We start from the raw sequence: 17,476 nt of genomic DNA, 5'->3' as shown, positions 1-17,476 counted from the left end.
TCCAGGATGCTCTCATCTTGAAATCCTTAACTAATTGTATCTGCAAAGACCCTATTTCAAACAAGGTCACGGTCACAGGCTCTGGGCAGACACAAATTTGGGGGGAACACTATGCAATTCACCACGGACCCCTGCAGCAGATATGCTAACGTGGCCTCGCATCCTGTCTGCTGGGGCAGGACCCCCTCCCCCCCACACCGAAGGCCTGAATTCCAGCCTCAGCTTCCAACTCCGCTGGCGGACAAGGCTGGGAGGGGGTCCCTCACAGAGCACAGGATCTCGGGCCCTGAAGAGTCGATCCTGCCTGAATCACACATCAAGCAGGTCACGGGACTAGAAACGGCCCCGAAAAGCTTCTGGAACAGGGCATGCCCTCTCACAACCCCTACGCGCTGCCTGGATGAGGACGGAGGCCGTGCCTGCCGCTGTCCGCCAGCTCGGGCCTGGTGCGGCCGCACAGCCACCGTCAGGTCTGGTGTGTGTACCCCGGCCCTCCTGTCTTCCAGACCCAAGCTCTGCTGTGCAGACAGGAGCTTCTGAAGGACCACGCACATCTCCCCAATGGCCTGAGGACCCATGTCTCAAAGCACTCGTGTTTACAGCAAGGCGGGGAGTAAATGTTTGCTTCTGGCGCGGATTAACGCTGAGCTTCTGATACTTCATGAAAACCAGACTGCACCCCCACTGGGTCTCACCCAGAGCGGCACCAGCCTTCCCAGCCCGCCTGGGGAGAAGTGGCAGCCTAGGTGACCTGGGACAGCCGCCCGCCCACGTGGGCCCACGGGCAGGAACCACTGGTACAGACAAGAGTCACCATGCCTTAGCTTCCGGATTCTTCGCACCTCACGATCCAGAAAGTGAGGGCAGCATGAACCTTGTCAGCCTGGCTTCCCACTTCCGGAACATTCTTCCTAGCTGGCTCACCGTGTTGTATTAGTTTCCGATGCTGTGTAACAAATGAGCACAAATCCAGCTCCCACTGGGGCCTCGCCGTCTCCACGAGTCAGGAGTCCCAAGCTTCCCATCAAGGTTGGGCCAGGGTAAGGGGTCTCATCTGGGGTCTGGGGGCTCCTCCCAGCCTCACGCAGCTGTCGGCCGAATCCATTCCCTAGCGTGACTGAGTCCCTGGCTTTCTGCCAGCCAGGCCGGGACCACTCTCAGCTCTTAGAGGCAGCCTGTGGCTCCTTTCGACGGGGCCCCCATTCACAGCATGCTGTCTGCTTTCTGCCAGGCCAGCAAGGGGGTCTCTCTGACTTCTGTCCCTCCCTTTCTAGCCCCCGTTATGAATCACAAGTGCCCCCAAAACACATATGTTGAAACCCAAGCCCCCAGGTGACGGCATTAGGGGCAGGACCTTTAGGAGTGATAAGGCCATGAGGGTGGGGCCTCAGGAAGGGGACCAGTGCCATCAGAAGAGGCTTGGGAACCGCTTCCTCTCTCTGCTCTCCACCACTCGAGGCCCGAGCCACAGCCTTCCGCCAGCCAGCAAGCCGGCCCCACCAGACACCGGACCTGTTAGCGCCCTGATCCTGAACTTCCAGCCTCACAACTGTGAGCAGTACACGTGTGTTGTTTGAATGCCCCCCGCCCCCCACCCCGTGTGTGCTATTTGCTGCAGTTCATGCTAAGACTCTCCCTTTCTGTTTCTGATTTTTAAGAGGTGAAATTCATAGAACATAAAATTAGCCATTTGAAAGGGAACAATTCAGGGACATTTAGTGCACTCCCAAAGCTGTGCGCCCACCCCTCTGACCTGTTGTACAACATTCATCACCCCCAACCCATTAAACTAGACCCCTTTCCAGGAGCCCCACAGATTAGGTCAGCCTCGCTCCAGCCTCTCTCCCTTATGAAACCCAAAGTCTGCCGATTAGCAACATGCATTGAATTCACAGGTCCCCCACCAAGCTGGGGCGGGGTGGGGGGGACAGTTTATAGACATTCATAGCAAGGGCTGGAAGTCTTGGGAGCCATCTTGGGGTTCCGCCGGCCACTCCTGTCCACCCAGGGTATGGCTGTGAGGGGGCATGCACACGGCCCCCTCCCACTGCAGCTCGGGCACGGAGGCTCAGCCGTGAGCGGATGAAGCAGGCTATGTGTGCCCTGCCAGCTCCTGTAACACGTGGCCCTCCTCGGCCTCAGTTTACTCATCTGCAAAACAGGGTAATGACACAGCTACCTGATGCGGAACTAAAATAACACTGATTGGGACGCCTGGCTGGCTCTGTCGATTGCGCGACCGGCTTCAGCTCAGGTCATGATCTCGAGGTTCATAAGTCTGAGCCCCATGTCAGTCTCTGGGCTGACAGCATGGAGCCTGGAGCCTGCTTCAGATTCTGTGTCTCCCTTTCCCTCTGCCCCTCCTCCGCTCGCACTCTGTTTCTCTCAAAAATAAACATAAATAAAATAAAATAAAATAATAAATAAAATAAAACAAAACAATAAATAAATAATAAGGAAAATGAATAAATAAATAAATAAATAAAAATAAAATAATAAATCAAATAAAATTAAATAAAATAAATAATAAAATGAATAAATAAATAAATAAATAAATAATAAAAATAAAATAAATAACAAATAAAATAAATAAAATAAAATAAATAAATAATAAAATGAACAAATAAATAAAATAATAAAATAACAAATAAAATAAAAATAAATAAATAAAACAAATGAAATGAAATAAATAATAAATAAAATGAATAAATAAATAATAAAATAATAAATCAAATAACAAATAAAATTAAATTAATAATAAAATGAATAAATAAATAATAAATAATAAATAATAAATCAAATAACATAAAATAAATAAAATAAAATAAAATAAAATAAAATAAAATAAAATAACACTGGTCGAACACCTGCCTCGTCCTGGCACCGTATTGAGAACTTTCATAGGTTCTTCTGCGCCCAGGAAACTCCAGTAGGCATTATCATCATTGGTGTCTGTCTCCTTTCCTTCTTTCCCGATCTTTCTGACTCCCCAGACTTCTGGGCTCTTTCAGAGCGCATCGTGAGGTGCTGAACTCCTTAGGGGCAAAGGAATCCCGGATTTGTTTTTTCTTGCTCTTCTGGGCCTGCCTGTGAGTCTGTACCCCAGCAATGCTCTCTCGTCAGCCTGCGTGTCTCCCCGCTTTGCAGCTGGCAGGACCAGCCAGTGACAGGAGCACTAGTTCCCCTGCACACGTCCTGTATGGGGGGCTCCCCCCACCCCGCCTCCCAACCCAAGTCCAGACAGTGAGACTGGGGGTCAGGCAGTTTCCAGATGCTTCTCCCAAACAAACTGGCGCAGTTGGCACAGGAGTAGCCCACTGTGCCGTCCTCCCCTGGAAGACGGGCTTCCCCTTCCGTGCATGGTCCAAGCGTCCATCTCCAGACAGGCTTTCCCTCAGACACCCCGTCCTCGCTCCTGGAAGCTGGAACAGAGGCAGGAGGGTCTGACCGGTGCGTGGCTGTCAGATGCCACGGCGGGGCTGGGAGCAGAGAGGCAGCGAGAACAAGACCCCGTTTTCCTCTTAATCGGAATATCGAACATGAAATCCTCTTGGCAACAGTTTTGCCTTAACTGTCTGGGTTGACTGACTGTTTTCGTACGGCTCTTCCAACAAAAAGCATATGCGATGTGGCTCAGATTAAGCAGTATTATTAAAAAAAAAAAAATCCCCGGCCTCTTGTCTCAAGGCCCTGGCAACCTGGGAAGTGCCTGTGCTGGGGGCCGAGGAACAGGAGTCTCATCATTACCAAAGGCGTCCCAGGCGCGGCAGGGCTCAAGGAGGGGCCGTCATCTGATGCGGGCTGACCCACAGGTGCACAGGCATCTGGAGGGTCTCCTTGGCATTGATGGCCTGCCATCTGTGGGGTCTTCCTGGTGGCTGCTATAGGCAGAGTCCCCATGGCACGGAGCCTCCCGGGCATTCCTGGCCAGGCTCTGCCCACAGTCTGTGTGGAGACATGGCCCCGGCAGCTTTTGTCCAGAGGGCAGGTCGTGCTCCTGAACCCCAGAAGACGGGCTCCGGGAATCGACACTGGCCTTGCCCGGCACGCCCACCCTCAACCCCGCCTGGGGTTTCAAACAAACCTCTTCTACCCAGGCCAGCCTGCCCAGCATCGACTGTGCCCCAGATGATTCCACAGCTTTGCGCTGGGAGCAGTCCAGGGTCTCTGAGGGGCACGGAGGGAGGGGGGCCAGGGCAAGCCCCTGCCAGCTGGTCTCCCCAAGCTGGCCTCCCTGATGGCTGCAGGGCTGCCAACACAGCCATCCCCCTGCTGCAGAGCCCGGCCCCTCACCCTTCACGGGAGGAAATCTCTGGCTGTTATGCCCCTGAACCATCGCTCCCTGTAACTTCGTCCCGTTACACCTGTGGTGGGCACTTCTCAATGGATCCTTCGTGCCCTTGGGGAATTAATAACCCGTCCCCATATGTCAGAGTTTTCTATGGAACTCGGTTTTTGTTTTTTTTAATTTTTAACATTTGTATACTTTTGAGAGAGACAGCATGAGTAGGGGAGGGGCGGGGGGGTAGAGAGAGAGAGAGAGTGAGAGTGAGTCCCAAGCAGGCTCCACTCCACCAGCACAGAGCCTGACACGGGGCTCGAACTCACGAAACCGTGAGATCATGACCTGAGCACGAACCAAGAGTCAGACGCTTAACTGACTGAACTACCCAAATGCCCCTACGGAAGTCCTTTTTTAAAAAAAATTGAGACGAGGGGCACCTGGGTGGCTCAGTCGGTCAAACGTCTGACTTTGTCTCAGGTCATGAGCTCACGGTTCATGGGTTCAAGTCCCGGTCTGGCTCCCTGCTGTCAGCACAGAGCCTGTTTCAGATCCTCTGTCCCCTTCTCTCTGACGTCCCCTGCTTTCGCTCTCCCAAAAAATAAGTATTAAAAAAACAAAACAAAACGGAGAAGTCCCACAATAAAGAGATGTGTAACTTTAAAAACAAAAGGGAGATGAAATTCACTTTGAAGGAAATTCCGTGTTAAAGTGAACGAGTCTGTGGCATTTAGTGCACTCACAGTGTTGTGTGACCGCCCCCTCGACCTAGTTCCCAAACATGTTTATCCCCCGCCAAAAGGACACTCCGTGCCCATTAAACACGCGCCCCCCCCCCCAGGTCCCTCCCCCAGCCCCCGGCAACCACCACACTCGGCTTTGGGTCTGTATGGATTTTCCCGTTCTGGACATTTCACATCAATGCAACCATACGATCGGTGACCTTTTGTGTCTGGCTGCTCTCCTTACCCGGATGTTTCCAAGATTCGTTCACGCTATGGTGTGATCAGGCCTTCTACCCGTCTCGTGGCGGAAGGATAGTCCGTTGCAGGGACAGAGCAGGTTTTGTTTATCGATTTGTCTGTTGATGGTCACCTGCGTGGCTTCCATCCTTTGGCTCCTGCGGGCCTGGAGGGCTACGCAGCCCCCAGCCCTGGCGTGTGGCCTCCTGCAGGGTGCAGATCATTTCCCACGGCTGCCCTTGTCACTCCCTGCCCTATCCCCTCGTCCATGCATCCTGGTGCCTGCGTGGTTAGTGCTGTGCTTCTCCGGCCCTGTGGAGGGTGGCCACCCTCCTCCGAGAGCACAAGTAAGACAGACGCGAAGGAAATAGAGAAAGCCTGAGTTCAGAACCAGAGAGCCCCGGGGAGGAGCCTGAGGGCTGCGGGCCGCAGGAGGTGGCGGCTTCCCACAGGAGGGAGGGCGAGGCCCCTGCCACGGCCACAGCCATGCGAGTGATGCACTGGTCCTGCGGTTCAAAGGGCCGAGGCGGGCCCACGGAGGCACCGGATCCTGAGGCCACAGCTGACTCCTTCCCGGTCCCTGCATCCCAGCCTCCCACAGCCCCCAGCGCACCGCCTGGCCTGGGCCTTTGCCCCCAAGGAGTCTTCAGGAGTCAGCCCTTGCCAATTTAAGAGAAAACTTCTAGAAAGGGAGAGTCCCACAGAAATGAACCACTGGGTTCATGATGTCAGCAAACTGCCAGCCCCTTGCTGCGCAGCATCCGAAGGCCCAGAGGGGGCCCGGGGTCCCAGAGGCTGCTGCCACGGCCACCAGAGGAGAGCACCAAGGGTCTGCCCGGTCTTCCTGGCCCCTCCCGGTGCAGATGCCGGAGGAGCTGTTTGGACATCGCAGCCCGGCGGCTTCTTAAGAGGAACGGGGAGCTTCCCAGGAGCGGGGCCGACTAAACTTCAGGAAGGGCCTCTGGATCTGGCCGAGAGGACAGGTGCCAGAGGTGTCCACGCTGGGACACGGAGACCAGCCATGAGCTCCAGGTGGACCAGGCCCTTCCCCAAAGCACCGCTCCTCCTGGGGTGAAGGGGGCTCACAGGTGCTGCCCAGAACAGTACCTCTCTTTCCAGACTTTTCCCCAGGGCCCAGCCTCCCCTTCCACACCTGGTCCTGCAGCTATTCTTAGGAGCCTGGGAGGGGAGCCAGCAAGGTCAGCCCACCAGACCCCCCAGCCCTGGAGAGAGGTACCCCCTCACAGGAGGACAAGAGTCGGCAGGTGGCTGCAGATGGGGTCCGGGGGTCACCAGGCTGCGGAGCCTCCTCCAGGAGCTCCAGGGGCTCCAGGGGAGGGAGGCGGCCAGGTGCCATGGATGGCGACTGGCTCCCAACAGGGAGGGCAGATCCGAGTCCCGACCCTCCTGTCTCCAGCCTGGCACAGAGGCCACTCAGGGCAGGGTCTGCTCAGGATCTCCAGGGCCCACATGTGTAAGGCTCAGGGTAAAGAACCCCGTCCTCACCCAGATGCACCTGCCTGTCCTGGGGGTCGGGGAGCAAGGACCCCGTGGGCCCCCAGCCTGTACCAACCATGGCCTGAAGGTCTGAGGCAGGTGCGATAGAAGCCGCCCCCTCCCCAGGTGTCTCCAGGCCCCTTCCTGGACACCCAAGGCTGTGAACACCCCCACCCCCACCCATCTCATCCCAGTCTGGCTGGCTTGCGAGGAACGGAGAAGGGGTCCCCGGCCTTTTCTCCCCCACTGAGCAGAACAGGAAGAAGGTAATTGGATCAGCACTTTGTGCTCCATCTGGAACATTCCAACATGGAAAACCCACTGAGCAGCTGGGGAAACAATTTAGGGACTTTAATTAAAGGCCGATGACTCTCCCACGGAGATCCACCCCCACACACAGCCGGGAAGACCCACCGCATCTGCCCTCAGTGTGTTCTGAGGCCCAGCTGGGCACCTGGCTCTGGGCGCTGGCGGGCGGTCGGGCCCAGTTTCCACTGGGAGGGGGATGGGGGAGGACCGGGACCAGCCAGCTCACCCTTTCTCCACACTGTTTCCAGCCTGCCTTCTGGGCACCAGAGCCAGACAAACTGGTGGCTCCCACAGCTCTGCTTCCAAGAAGCTTCCGGAAGGGAAAAGTGGGTCATGTCAGTGGGCTCGGGAAAGGGGCTCTAACTGTAGGGACGAAAGGAGACCGGTGTGAGAGAACAGCCTCCGCACTCCTAGGCTGTCCCCTCTCAGCCCGCACTTTCTGTGCCTGAAAGGCATTTCAGGCAGAGGGAACAGCATATACAAAGGCTACGCAGATCGAGACAGGTGGAAGGAGCTGTGGGGGCAAGAGCGTAGGGGTGAGGGTGGCATGCCGGCTAGGGGTGGGGGCAAGCCGCAGAGGGCCGGAGCTGCTAAAAGTTTGGACAAGGCTGTGTCCGGGAAGAGGGAAGCAGCGGGCATGGCGAGGCTGGGAACTGCCTTCCCTCCCGCCCTGACACCCGGGGCGGGCTGCCACACGGTCACTAAGTGGGGCCTCAGCACCGGGAATGGGGACAGAGACGCCAAGCCCAGGCCGTGCCATCCGGCGGGGCCCGGAGGCCCCTGCCTCGTCACCGTTCTTGCACGTTGGTCACCATTATTGCACGTTGGGCCAGCCCTCCCCTCCTCCCACGGCAGGCATCCAGGCGGGGGAGGGGTCTGCAGTTGTGTCTCAGCCGCATCTGCCCACGTCTGCCACCGCATCTCCGCCAGGGTGTCTCAGGACCAGCCCCCGGTCCTGCCTCTGACCTGGCCCCGATGGCAGAGCTTCCTGACAGTGCTGGCCCCTCAGGACAATCCAGACAGGAGTGTCCTCTGGGCCCAGAACCAGCAGGAGCGAGGCGCAGGCTCCGGGCCGCTGAGGAGAGATGCCCCCAACTCCCTCCCCACTTCCTGCCGAGCCTCTTCTCACAGACAATCAGGTGACCCCAGGTGTCTACCACTGGTAAGGTCACGTGACAAAGACCGTAGCCACTGTGACTGCTGGGCCCACTGGCTCACGGTTAGCCAGAAAAGGTGCCTGGAAGGTAAGCGGTCACTCCCCTGGAAATCCTCCCTCATTTCCACCCCGGGGCCCAGGACGGGCAGCTACTCCAACTAGCCCAGAGCCGGAAAGGCCACAGCAGGGCTGAAGATTTGATATGGACCCAAGGCCTGGTGTGCAGAGGACGCAGCCAGGTCCTGTGAGGACCCAGCACAGCCGGGGCATGCCAGGCTTGGTTCCAAGGGTCCCCGGAGGGCATTGTCAGGGCTGTTTGTGGGCACCTGGCAAGCAACACTGTGGCCAGGAGCAGGTGACAGTCATTAGGAAGGGGCCCCCACCTTCCCAGGGGCAGAGGGGTGGATAGGGCAGCCTAACCCACCCGAGCCTGGCCTAAGTCAGGATCTGAGCAGGCAGCTGGGCCCCAGATGGGCATTCACCTCTGCCCATCCCCCAATGGCGGGAGCCCTTCCCGGAACACAGCAGAACTGGGGCATCCAGGGCCTGGGGGAGTGGGTGGAACCCACTGAGAGGGCAAGTCCCCCCAAGCGGGCAGGGTCTGGAGGGCGGGAGTGGCAGCATGGGTGTGGCCTGTGGTGGGTGGTGCCACACTGTCCCCAGGGGCTTGGGGACGCTTAAAACCAATACCCCGCTGCTGGTCCTCACGTCACACTCACTCCCTGTAACGCAACCTCACCAGATTCCCAGGAGGGAGCATCCAATGGGCACTAAGACACGAAATCAGCCGCAGTCATGGGTGCAGCCCTGAGTTGGCCAGATCCAACTTTCGTCCCCGCCCCAGCCCGCACGTGGGCAACCTGGAGCCTCAGTTTCCTCATCTGCCGCACGGGGACAACATAGCTCAGCATCCCGGGGCGCACAGGAGGGCCTCCAGAGTCTGAGCTGTGCGTCACTGGGCAGGCCCTAAACCTCTCTGAGCCTCAGTTGCTCGTGTGTGACATGTGGCCAAGCTCACTGCACACCCCAAGGGATGTCTACGGATTGGGTTTTGGACCACTCCGGGCATACGAAGGGTGCCCTGTAGAGACAGGTGGTATGGTTAGCGTTTCCCTGGGCGGTGGCACCTCCAGCCCCCCGTCTGGCCACCTTCCAGATTATGTGGAAGAACACAGACCCAGGCTTTATTCCTTAAATACTTTTCCCTACCCATCATCTGTCTGCAGGCTCCACGGCCCGGCGGCCGGCATAAATTAAGGTGAGCGAGGGTCCCCGGGCCGGGCACGGGCTGGCCCGTCCTCCTCAGTCCCAGCCAAAGTCCTGGCCGGTCATCTGGTAAAACCTGCGGTTGAAGGGCCGGTAGAAGTCCCGCAGGCGCCGGACCACAGCCTCGGGCACGCGGGGGTGGGGCCGGCCCTTGGATTTGCCCAGGCAGCGGGGGCGGCTGCCCCCCTGGGCCTTCTTGAGGCAGGGGAAGCCCTTGGTGGCGTTGAAGTAGAAGTGCTTGTCCGTGACCACGCGTTTGAGGCCCAGGAAGTCCTGCACGCGGCCCACCTCCCCGGCCGGGTCGCTGACCAGGCGCTCCCCGCTGACGAATAGAAAGCGGGACAGGGGAAAGAGCCGCAGCCAGTTGGTCAGGTGCTGGGCGTACAGGCCGATGCGTACGGCGCTCCAGGCCGTGTCCACGGGGCCCAGGCCGTGGCGGAAGGCCAGGGCACGGAAACTGGGCAGGCCCGGGGTCTTGGAGAGCGTCTGGGCATAGTCGGAGATGGCCCGCGTCACAGGGTTCCGCACCACCACGATCAGCTTCGTGTCCGGGGACATGCCGTGGATGCGGCCGGGGGCCTCCCGAGTCACGAAGTAGCTAGGGGTCTTCTCCAGGGTGATCTGCCCGTCCAGGGTGCGTGGCATCAGGCTCCTGTGGGGCGGGTGGGAGCAGAGGGAGGTGAGGGTGGGGACTGGCCCCCAGGGAGCCAGGGCTGACCTCCCCTTCCTCCAGGGAGCCTCTAGGGCAGGCAAGCCTTCCCCACCAGACCCACCCACCCTAGGCGCTTGGGTGGCCAGATATAGGCTGCTACCCAACCCCCTCCCAGAGCCGGACCGTGCCCACGCCAGACCCCGTCCTCGTGAGGCCAGCGGCCTGGACCTGCTGCCCACACGGCTGAACCAGCCCCCCTGCCCCCCCGCAGGCCCCTGCCCCGTAATTACCTCCCGTCACACACACAGCAAGGGCTGATGGCATCCCCTAAATTAGGCCCTTAATTGTTGACAAGTGTCCCCTCTGGCTCCCTCCCCTGCACAGCCTTCTCCCACCTCTGATGACAGCCCTGCTGACCTGGGCCACACACATCAGAATGGACCAGAATACCAAAAGCCACTAACGGTGGCTTGAGGACCCGTCCCAAGACCCCAGCCGCCTGGGTCTCCCAGACCTGGCTTGGACCCCAACGTGCAAGGCTGCAGCTGATCAGGGGAGGGGAGCACGGACCCCATCCCAAGGTTCTGGGGAGTCGGCCCCCTGACCACGCCAAGCCCGGGGAAGCCCGTCCTGAACCAGTGTCCCACAGCCACACCTGCCAGCCAGGTAGTACAGGGTGCGGTGGGCAGGGCGCGGCCTGGCCAGCTGAGCAAACAGCTCCGAGGGAGGGCTGGGAACTAGGTCAACAGTGGCAGAGGCTCCCGGGATCTGTGGGAGGCAGAGGGAGGGGAGGCCTCCGCCCAGCTAGCCCTGCCTCCCGTCCTCCTGCCCCTCTGACAGCACCCCCACGACTGGCCCCAGCCAGGAAGGTGGGGTTCAGGTTGCAGGTTCCAGGGTCTCAAGCCCCTGGGAGTGTCTTCTTCCTGCTCAAACCCCCAAAACACCCAGGTCAGGTGGGCACACAGGTGCACAGACCCACGAGTCGGGACGCTTAGCTTGGAGGGTGCTGGTGGTGGGATGGGGGGTGCGCACGTGTGAGTCTGGGACATGCCCCCGGCTCCCTGACTCCACCTCGGGGGCCCAGGGGCGTCCGGTGGGCTGAATGGGCTGCTAGCTATGGGAGCCTCCCCACTCACTCAGAACAAGGCCCTGGGCAGAGGCGGTCTGGGAGGTCATGGGGACAAGTCTGCTTCTCCCATCTCTATGAGCTGCTCACTGCCCCATTTCATAGGCAGGCACACCGAGGCTCCGAGAGGAAGCAGGAAGTACCAGGGTGGACATTAGTCCGCAGCCCTGCCCTGCACCTACCGCTGCCAGAGCCCCTGCACCTCGTGGCTTGCCTCCTGCAGCTGGGAACCCAGGGAGGAGCAGACCCCGGTCCTCCCCGTTCAAAGGGACAAGTTCAAGGAGACCTCGGGTGGTGACAACGCCAAGGGCTGAGGCCCACGGCAACAGGGGTCCCTTTCCATGAGAGGAAACTCATAATAAGGGGTGGGTGTCCCTGCACTGGGCCTCACTGCTGACACCCACAAAGAGACGCAGTGCCACACAGCATCAGAAGTCACCACCCCTCCTTTCATTGTCCTTCTCAGGGAAGGAACCCGCCCCGATTGCTCAGGGAACGCCCCCCACCCAGCTTTGACATCAGCACCTTTCTCCCCAAGGAAGTTAGAGGAGCAGAAGCAGAGCCACACCTCCAGACCGCCACGGGGAGGGGTGGAGATGGGGGGGGGGGGCGGTGCAGACTTTCCTGGCCCACTCCTGCCGCAAACTGGCTTTGAGCTCCAAGAGCTTTGGGATCAATTACTCTCCCCAGGCCTAGCCAGAGCTCGGAGTAGGGTAGGGATGGGGGCTTTTGTGGGGTGGCAGAGACCGAGGAGGATACGAGGAGCAAGATACTGACCCCCACACAGCAAACATCTGACAAGCTGTTCTATGGACACCCCCCCCCCACACACACACACACATACACACACGCACACACACACGCACCACCCCCACAGCTCATCTGGTCTGCATTTCCCTGCGGCTTCAATCCAGCCCTGGGCGACTCTCCCTCCTCTGTCTAGGCCTCTCTCTGTGTCCCACACCTCTCCTGAGCCCCATCCAGCCTGCCTGGGACCCAGCAGAAACCAGTTCCAGTTCCAGGTGGAACCCTGCAGTGCTGGGGGCATGGGGGCATTGAGTGCCCTGCCACAGGGGTCTCTGTCTCCGGGTGAGCAGGGACAGATAAGTCCCACAGAAGCCGGGGTCCCTCCCCCCACATACTCACACCCCTCCTTCACTGCTCCTGCTTGGGCCCCAGGAGCGAGGGGGGGTGTCCCCCACCCCTGTACCCCTCCCCCCCTCCTCCCGCTTTTCCAAAACACTGTGGTCAAAGTATAGCCCCCACTTGCCCCTAGATAGGGCACTCCTCCCTGAACTGAGACTTGGAGGGGTTTGTGTGACTTCAGCACCTGCCAAACAGAGTGAGTGAATAAAGGAACAAATGCTGAGTTGGGGAGCCCTTGAAGGTCGCAGTCCCCAAGATAGAGGACCCTCAGGAGCCTGAGAGATGAACTTCCTGGAGCCCAAGGAGAGGGGACGGTTGGGCCAAAATCAACTTTGAGCAGGTCCTACCTGCCCAGTCCATGGGAAGGACCAAAGTCACTGCCTGGAATGAGATTGGTCACAGCCCCGTGAGCAAGGGGGGGGGGGGGGGTCCCAAAAATTCAACTGCGGGCACTAGCTGCTCCTCCTCTACACACTGGCCCGACTCCCCACCCAGAACAGGGCTCTGCACTGGAGGTCCCAATCAGGGTCCCGAGAGCAGATAACACGGCCAGACCACGCCCAGGGGCCGGCCGACCTCTTTGCACTGGGGGAAACTGAGGCAGGTGGGCATTTTCAGAGGCTCAGTGCATCCTCACAGCCGGTTGAAAGGACAGACAGGTCCAGAGGCACAGGGCCACCGGGGGGAATACCGAGCCCACCTCCACACGTCACTACACAGCCACAGCCCTTTTAAGGGCACTTGGACACATGTACCTCAGAAGCTCAGCCAGCCTGCATTGGCCAGAGGGGTCAGTACTTGCCAGCCCTGACAGCTCTGGGTTCCTGGAGGCCACTGGAACCTGACCCTCTGCCTCCTCTGCATCCGCCCCTCCCCCCAGTGGAGGTGGCTCTAAAAAGGAGGAAGGGCAAAGTCTCTTCTCCACCAGACATGCTCCGGAATCCCCCGGGCCCCACGCCGGGCACCCCAGTGTCCCAGGAGCTCCCTACCCAGAGCTGAGAATCTGCCCCCTGCCTCTCGGATGCTCCGTCCTCTCCAGAGCGGGAGCATGCACCCAGGGAGGGCCTGCACAGCCCCCGCCGGACCCCAGGCTCTTCGAGACCAGCCTCTGCAGCAGCCCCTCCTCAGTCCAGCCCGGTGCCTCCCCACAGCTCCTTGTAGTTACAGCTCATGGGGTCAGTGACGGGCTCTGAAGTCTGCTATAGCTAACAGTGTGTCCTCCACCCTCCTTCCTGTCCCCTCCCCTCCTTCCCTCCTCCTCCCCCTCCTTCTCTCCTCCTCCTCTTCCTCTCCCTCTGCAGGGCAACAGCATCAACAGCATCCCGGGATTAGGGATGCTTTTGGATGCTGCAGCACCGGCAGAGTGGGGTAGCGTCTCTCCCTGAGCACCAGGCATGCTGGGGGATTCAGCCAACTGGGTCCAAGGATAGACTCACTTTCCCCTCACCATCTGGCTTCCCTAAGACCCTCGACAGCAGTAATCCTTCAGAGCTCAGGAACCAGGACCCCCGTTCTCAATGGGGCCCCTCCAAACCCGTGAGTGGTTTCAGTGCAAAATGCAAAGATAACAAAGGGGAAGGGGTGGTGGGGGGTTGGTATCTGGGAAGAGGAAACTGGTACATCTGAGAGTCAAAAGCCCAGGTCCTGCCACCCCCCCACTCCCCATTAAGTCACCAGGTGACCTTGCGCTGGGTCCTCTCTGCCCCATAGTTTGGGGATGAGGTGAAAGCTGCGGGGAGTGGGGTGACTCACTCTCCATCTGTAAGCCCTCGCTTCCCCGCAGGAAGGGACAGGCAGGCTTGTGCACGGTCGTCGAAGGAGGCAGAGGGCAGGGCCTCACTCTCGCTGCCTCAGGGGGGGGCCGGAGTGGGGGTGCTCCCCCACATTCTACCACAGCACCCCAAGGCCAGCCAGACAGGCAGCGGGAGAGCTACAGAGCCCTTTGAGCGAGGCTGGGGCCCCAATCCCCACCCCTTCCGCCTTTCTAAGTAAAGCCGTGACTCCCTCCGGACCCCCAGGACCACACAGAAGGACTCCTCTTCTCGGGATTGGGGTTCTGGGGGAGGAAACAGACGCTCTCTAGGAGGCTACAGGGAAAACTCTTGGGGTGATTGGCCGGAGGTCAGACATGCTCTCCCAGGGTGATCCAGTGGGGAAGCACGGATAAGCATAAAGCATTTCTAATGTCCCTCAAACCCCACTAGCTTCAAACTACTGGTGTAGGATGGAAACTCCTCCCCGCCACTCTTGCGGGGACCCCTCAGCAGCCCTGAACCAGGGTTTCCCCTGGAGTTTCAAAGTTTCTGGGAGCCCCCAGCCAGTGACCGCTCCTCCTTTCCGTAAAACCCAATGCTGGGGGGCCCGCGTCCACGGGGTCAAGCTTCGCCCCCCCCCCACACACACACACACCCAGGCTGGTCTCAGCCCCGATTCCGGACACCTGCCCCGCCCCGCGCCCCCAGTGAGACCCCCAGGGGCGCGTCCCCCTGTTGTTGGAAGGCACCCGCCAGGGCGCTCACCGGTACCAGGCGAGGCCGCGCTCGTAGCACCTGTCGAAGAAGTGGGGCTCAGAGCCGAGCGCGCGGACGTCGGGGTGCAGCCGCAGGAACTCCAGCAGGGCGCGCGTGCCGCCCTTCTTCACGCCCACGATGAGCGCCTGCGGGAAGCGCCGGCGTCCCGGGCCGCTGGCCACAGGCAGGCCCGGCGCCCCCCGGGGACCGACGGCGCGGAGCGGCTCAGCGGGCGCGGGCGCCGGCACCGGAGCGCGGGCGGCCGGCGGGCAGCGGCCGGGGAGGGCGCAGAGGCAGTAGGCGCCGAGCACCAGCGCGGCGAGAAGCAGCGGCGCACGCGGCACCCGCAGCGCGGCCCCCTGCCCGGCCCCCGCGCCCTGGCCGCCCCCGGCCCCGCCGCCCAGGCCGCCGCTACCTGCCATAGGGTGGTGCTGCGCCCAGACGGTGGAACGCGGGCTACAGGAGCGAGCGCATCCCGGCCCGTGCCGCGCTCAGCCAGCCCGCGCCGGGCTTCTGCTCTGCGCCCCGGCACTCGGCAGGCTCGAAGCCGACGCGGGGCGGGACCCGGAGGCCCCGCCCAGTCCGGAGGCCCCGCCCCCTGGACCACTCCCGGGCCCGGGACTCGCAGGCGCCCGCCGAGGCTGAGGCGTGATTTGGAGCCCCGGAGGTTACCTGTCGCGCCCTCTTGGAGACCTGGGCTCCAGCCTGTGAGGCTTCGGACTCATCACCATTGCGCGCCTGGATGCTGCGGCGACGGGTCGGGTCTCAGGGCAGTGACAGGACTGAGATGAAGGACCGGCTCTTAGAAGGCGGATCCCAGTCCCTCCCGGACAAGGGCGTAGCAGCAGGTGCGCGGGTGAGTGTGGACCCGGGCCCTACTGCGCCGAGGCGTTCCCGGGAATGTTGAGGGAAGTCTGAGGGGGAGAATGGGGCGCGCTTTCCTGACAGTTGGCTTGCCATTCATCAGGGTCCCAACCCTGGCGGCCAGAGACGGTTGTCCAATACGATTACCATTTTAGGGTCCTGGGAAGCAGGCTCAGGGACGACAGGCGTCTGTCCCAAGGCCCCATTCAGATCTGTCTCCTGACCCTTTCTACCATGTCACACAGTCTGTCTCTGCAGCCCAGTCCACCTGGCGTTGCTCTGGGATGTCAGGGACCCATCTCTAATGCTGGCAAAGTGACTCCTGTAGATGAGAAGATTCTGGAGAGGTGGGATGGGAGACCGGAAAGAGGAGCCCGGGTTCTATCTTAGGAGCTCCTGCGGAGGTGCAGTGACATTCAGGGGCCAGGGGCCACTCACAGTTACGGGACCTGCTGGGTGCTGGACACTCTGTGGGGAGTTTATGCAGCCCCAGGTTCACTGAACCCCCCACACAGCACAAGGAAAGCAGAGAAGGAAAGGGCTCTGGGAGCAACAGTCCCAGGGAGAGACGGAAAAGGAACGGTGTCTTCTCTATGTCTCTGCCCAGGGCTTCCTCACGGAAGCTTGGTGCCGCATGGGCATGGGCTCCTAGGAGAGGCCGACCTCTCACTAGCTGCTCAGAGGCCACTGCCCTGGGTTCTGCTTGTTCCTGGGACCAATGGCATCTGGGCAAGTCCCAGAAACCTGGGGCCTCTCCAAAGGCCAGGGGCCTCTGTGACCCACAGGCATTTGCAGGTCTCCCACCTAGAGGCAGCCCTGAACCTGAACTAAGGGGGCTCTGCAGAGCCAGTGGCATGAAGGCCGCTGATCAGGGCCCCAGCCCGGATCCCAGACACAGGCCTGCACCTGCTTGTCAGGGCAAGACTCAGCCAGGAGCCCTGTAGGCGGGTCGTTGGCACAGTACTGTGTGGGGTGCATGTTGATACACACAGGGTCACAGGAAGTTCTTCTTCTGGTCTAGCTTAAAAGGGGATCTGTTCCAGACAGACTGGTTCTCCTTAGACCTGTCCTGGGTGGGGCCCTGCTCCACCTGGAGCACCCACTCAGTCTCAGCAGGCCCCTCTCAGGGCTCCAGATTCCAGCATTCGACCCTGGCGGCCCCTCTGTCTCCCGGCCCTGGCACAGGGAGAGTGGCTTCCTCCTCCCACCCTTGGCTCATGCTGTTCCTCCTACTGAGAATGGCTTTTCCTCAGCCCCCCAACCCCTGACACACACACCTGCTTGAGGATTTTCCAGAAGCAACTTATCAACGACAGCAGGACATGCTGGGGGCTGGGGAATGGAGTCCGGGGACAAGGATAATTTCCCAGCCGAGCCCCTCCCTCCAGCCACCATCCCTCAAGTGACAGGTGGGGGCAAATCTGGGGACACCCAGGAAGGCAGCCTTGGGACATTTGCTCACCGGGGGGTCCCTAGCACCTAACAGAGACTGGCACCAAATAGGCACTTGACAATGGCCGGCTAATGGAAGGATGTGAATGGAGGAAGAGGTCAGGGAAGGCTTTCTGGCGGAAGTGATGGTCAGGCAAGCCTCCTCACACATGGGGGTTGCCGCCTTCCCTCCTGCCCAGGATGTCGGAGTGGCCCCTCCGATCTGCCTCCGCCCTACCTTGCCATCAGGGTCCAGCCCCAGCTCTCCACTGGCA

The 17,476-nt window shown here is 60.2% G+C and overlaps 1 protein-coding gene across 1 annotated transcript; it reads right to left on the bottom strand.

Moving 5' to 3' along the window:
* Positions 1-9,366: 9,366 nt before the first annotated feature.
* HS3ST6 (heparan sulfate-glucosamine 3-sulfotransferase 6) lies at positions 9,367-15,559 on the bottom strand. The gene is made up of 2 exons (XM_043560980.1): positions 14,916-15,559; positions 9,367-10,124 (listed from the first exon to the last, which is right to left on the bottom strand). Exons 1-2 carry the CDS (start codon positions 15,326-15,328, stop codon positions 9,509-9,511), a joined length of 1,029 nt encoding a protein of 342 aa, XP_043416915.1. The 5' UTR covers positions 15,329-15,559; the 3' UTR covers positions 9,367-9,508.
* Positions 15,560-17,476: the final 1,917 nt, after the last annotated feature.

Source organism: Prionailurus bengalensis, chromosome E3 (genome assembly GCF_016509475.1).
Source record: "Prionailurus bengalensis isolate Pbe53 chromosome E3, Fcat_Pben_1.1_paternal_pri, whole genome shotgun sequence".
Taxonomy (NCBI): Eukaryota; Metazoa; Chordata; class Mammalia; order Carnivora; family Felidae; genus Prionailurus; species Prionailurus bengalensis.
The sequence above is the reverse complement of the archived record's forward strand: the minus strand, read 5'-3'. Positions and strand labels throughout refer to the sequence as shown.

What these genes read in the sequence shown, in the direction of transcription:
- HS3ST6 (XM_043560980.1), bottom strand. Translation starts at nt 15,328, where the DNA reads ATGGCAGGTAGCGGCGGCCTGGGCGGCGGGGCCGGGGGCGGCCAGGGC. An exon ending in CGCGGCCTCGCCTGGTACCG is followed by an intron (nt 10,125 to 14,915) that starts GTGAGCGCCCTG and finishes CCCGCCCCACAG; the next exon opens with GAGCCTGATGCCACGCACCC.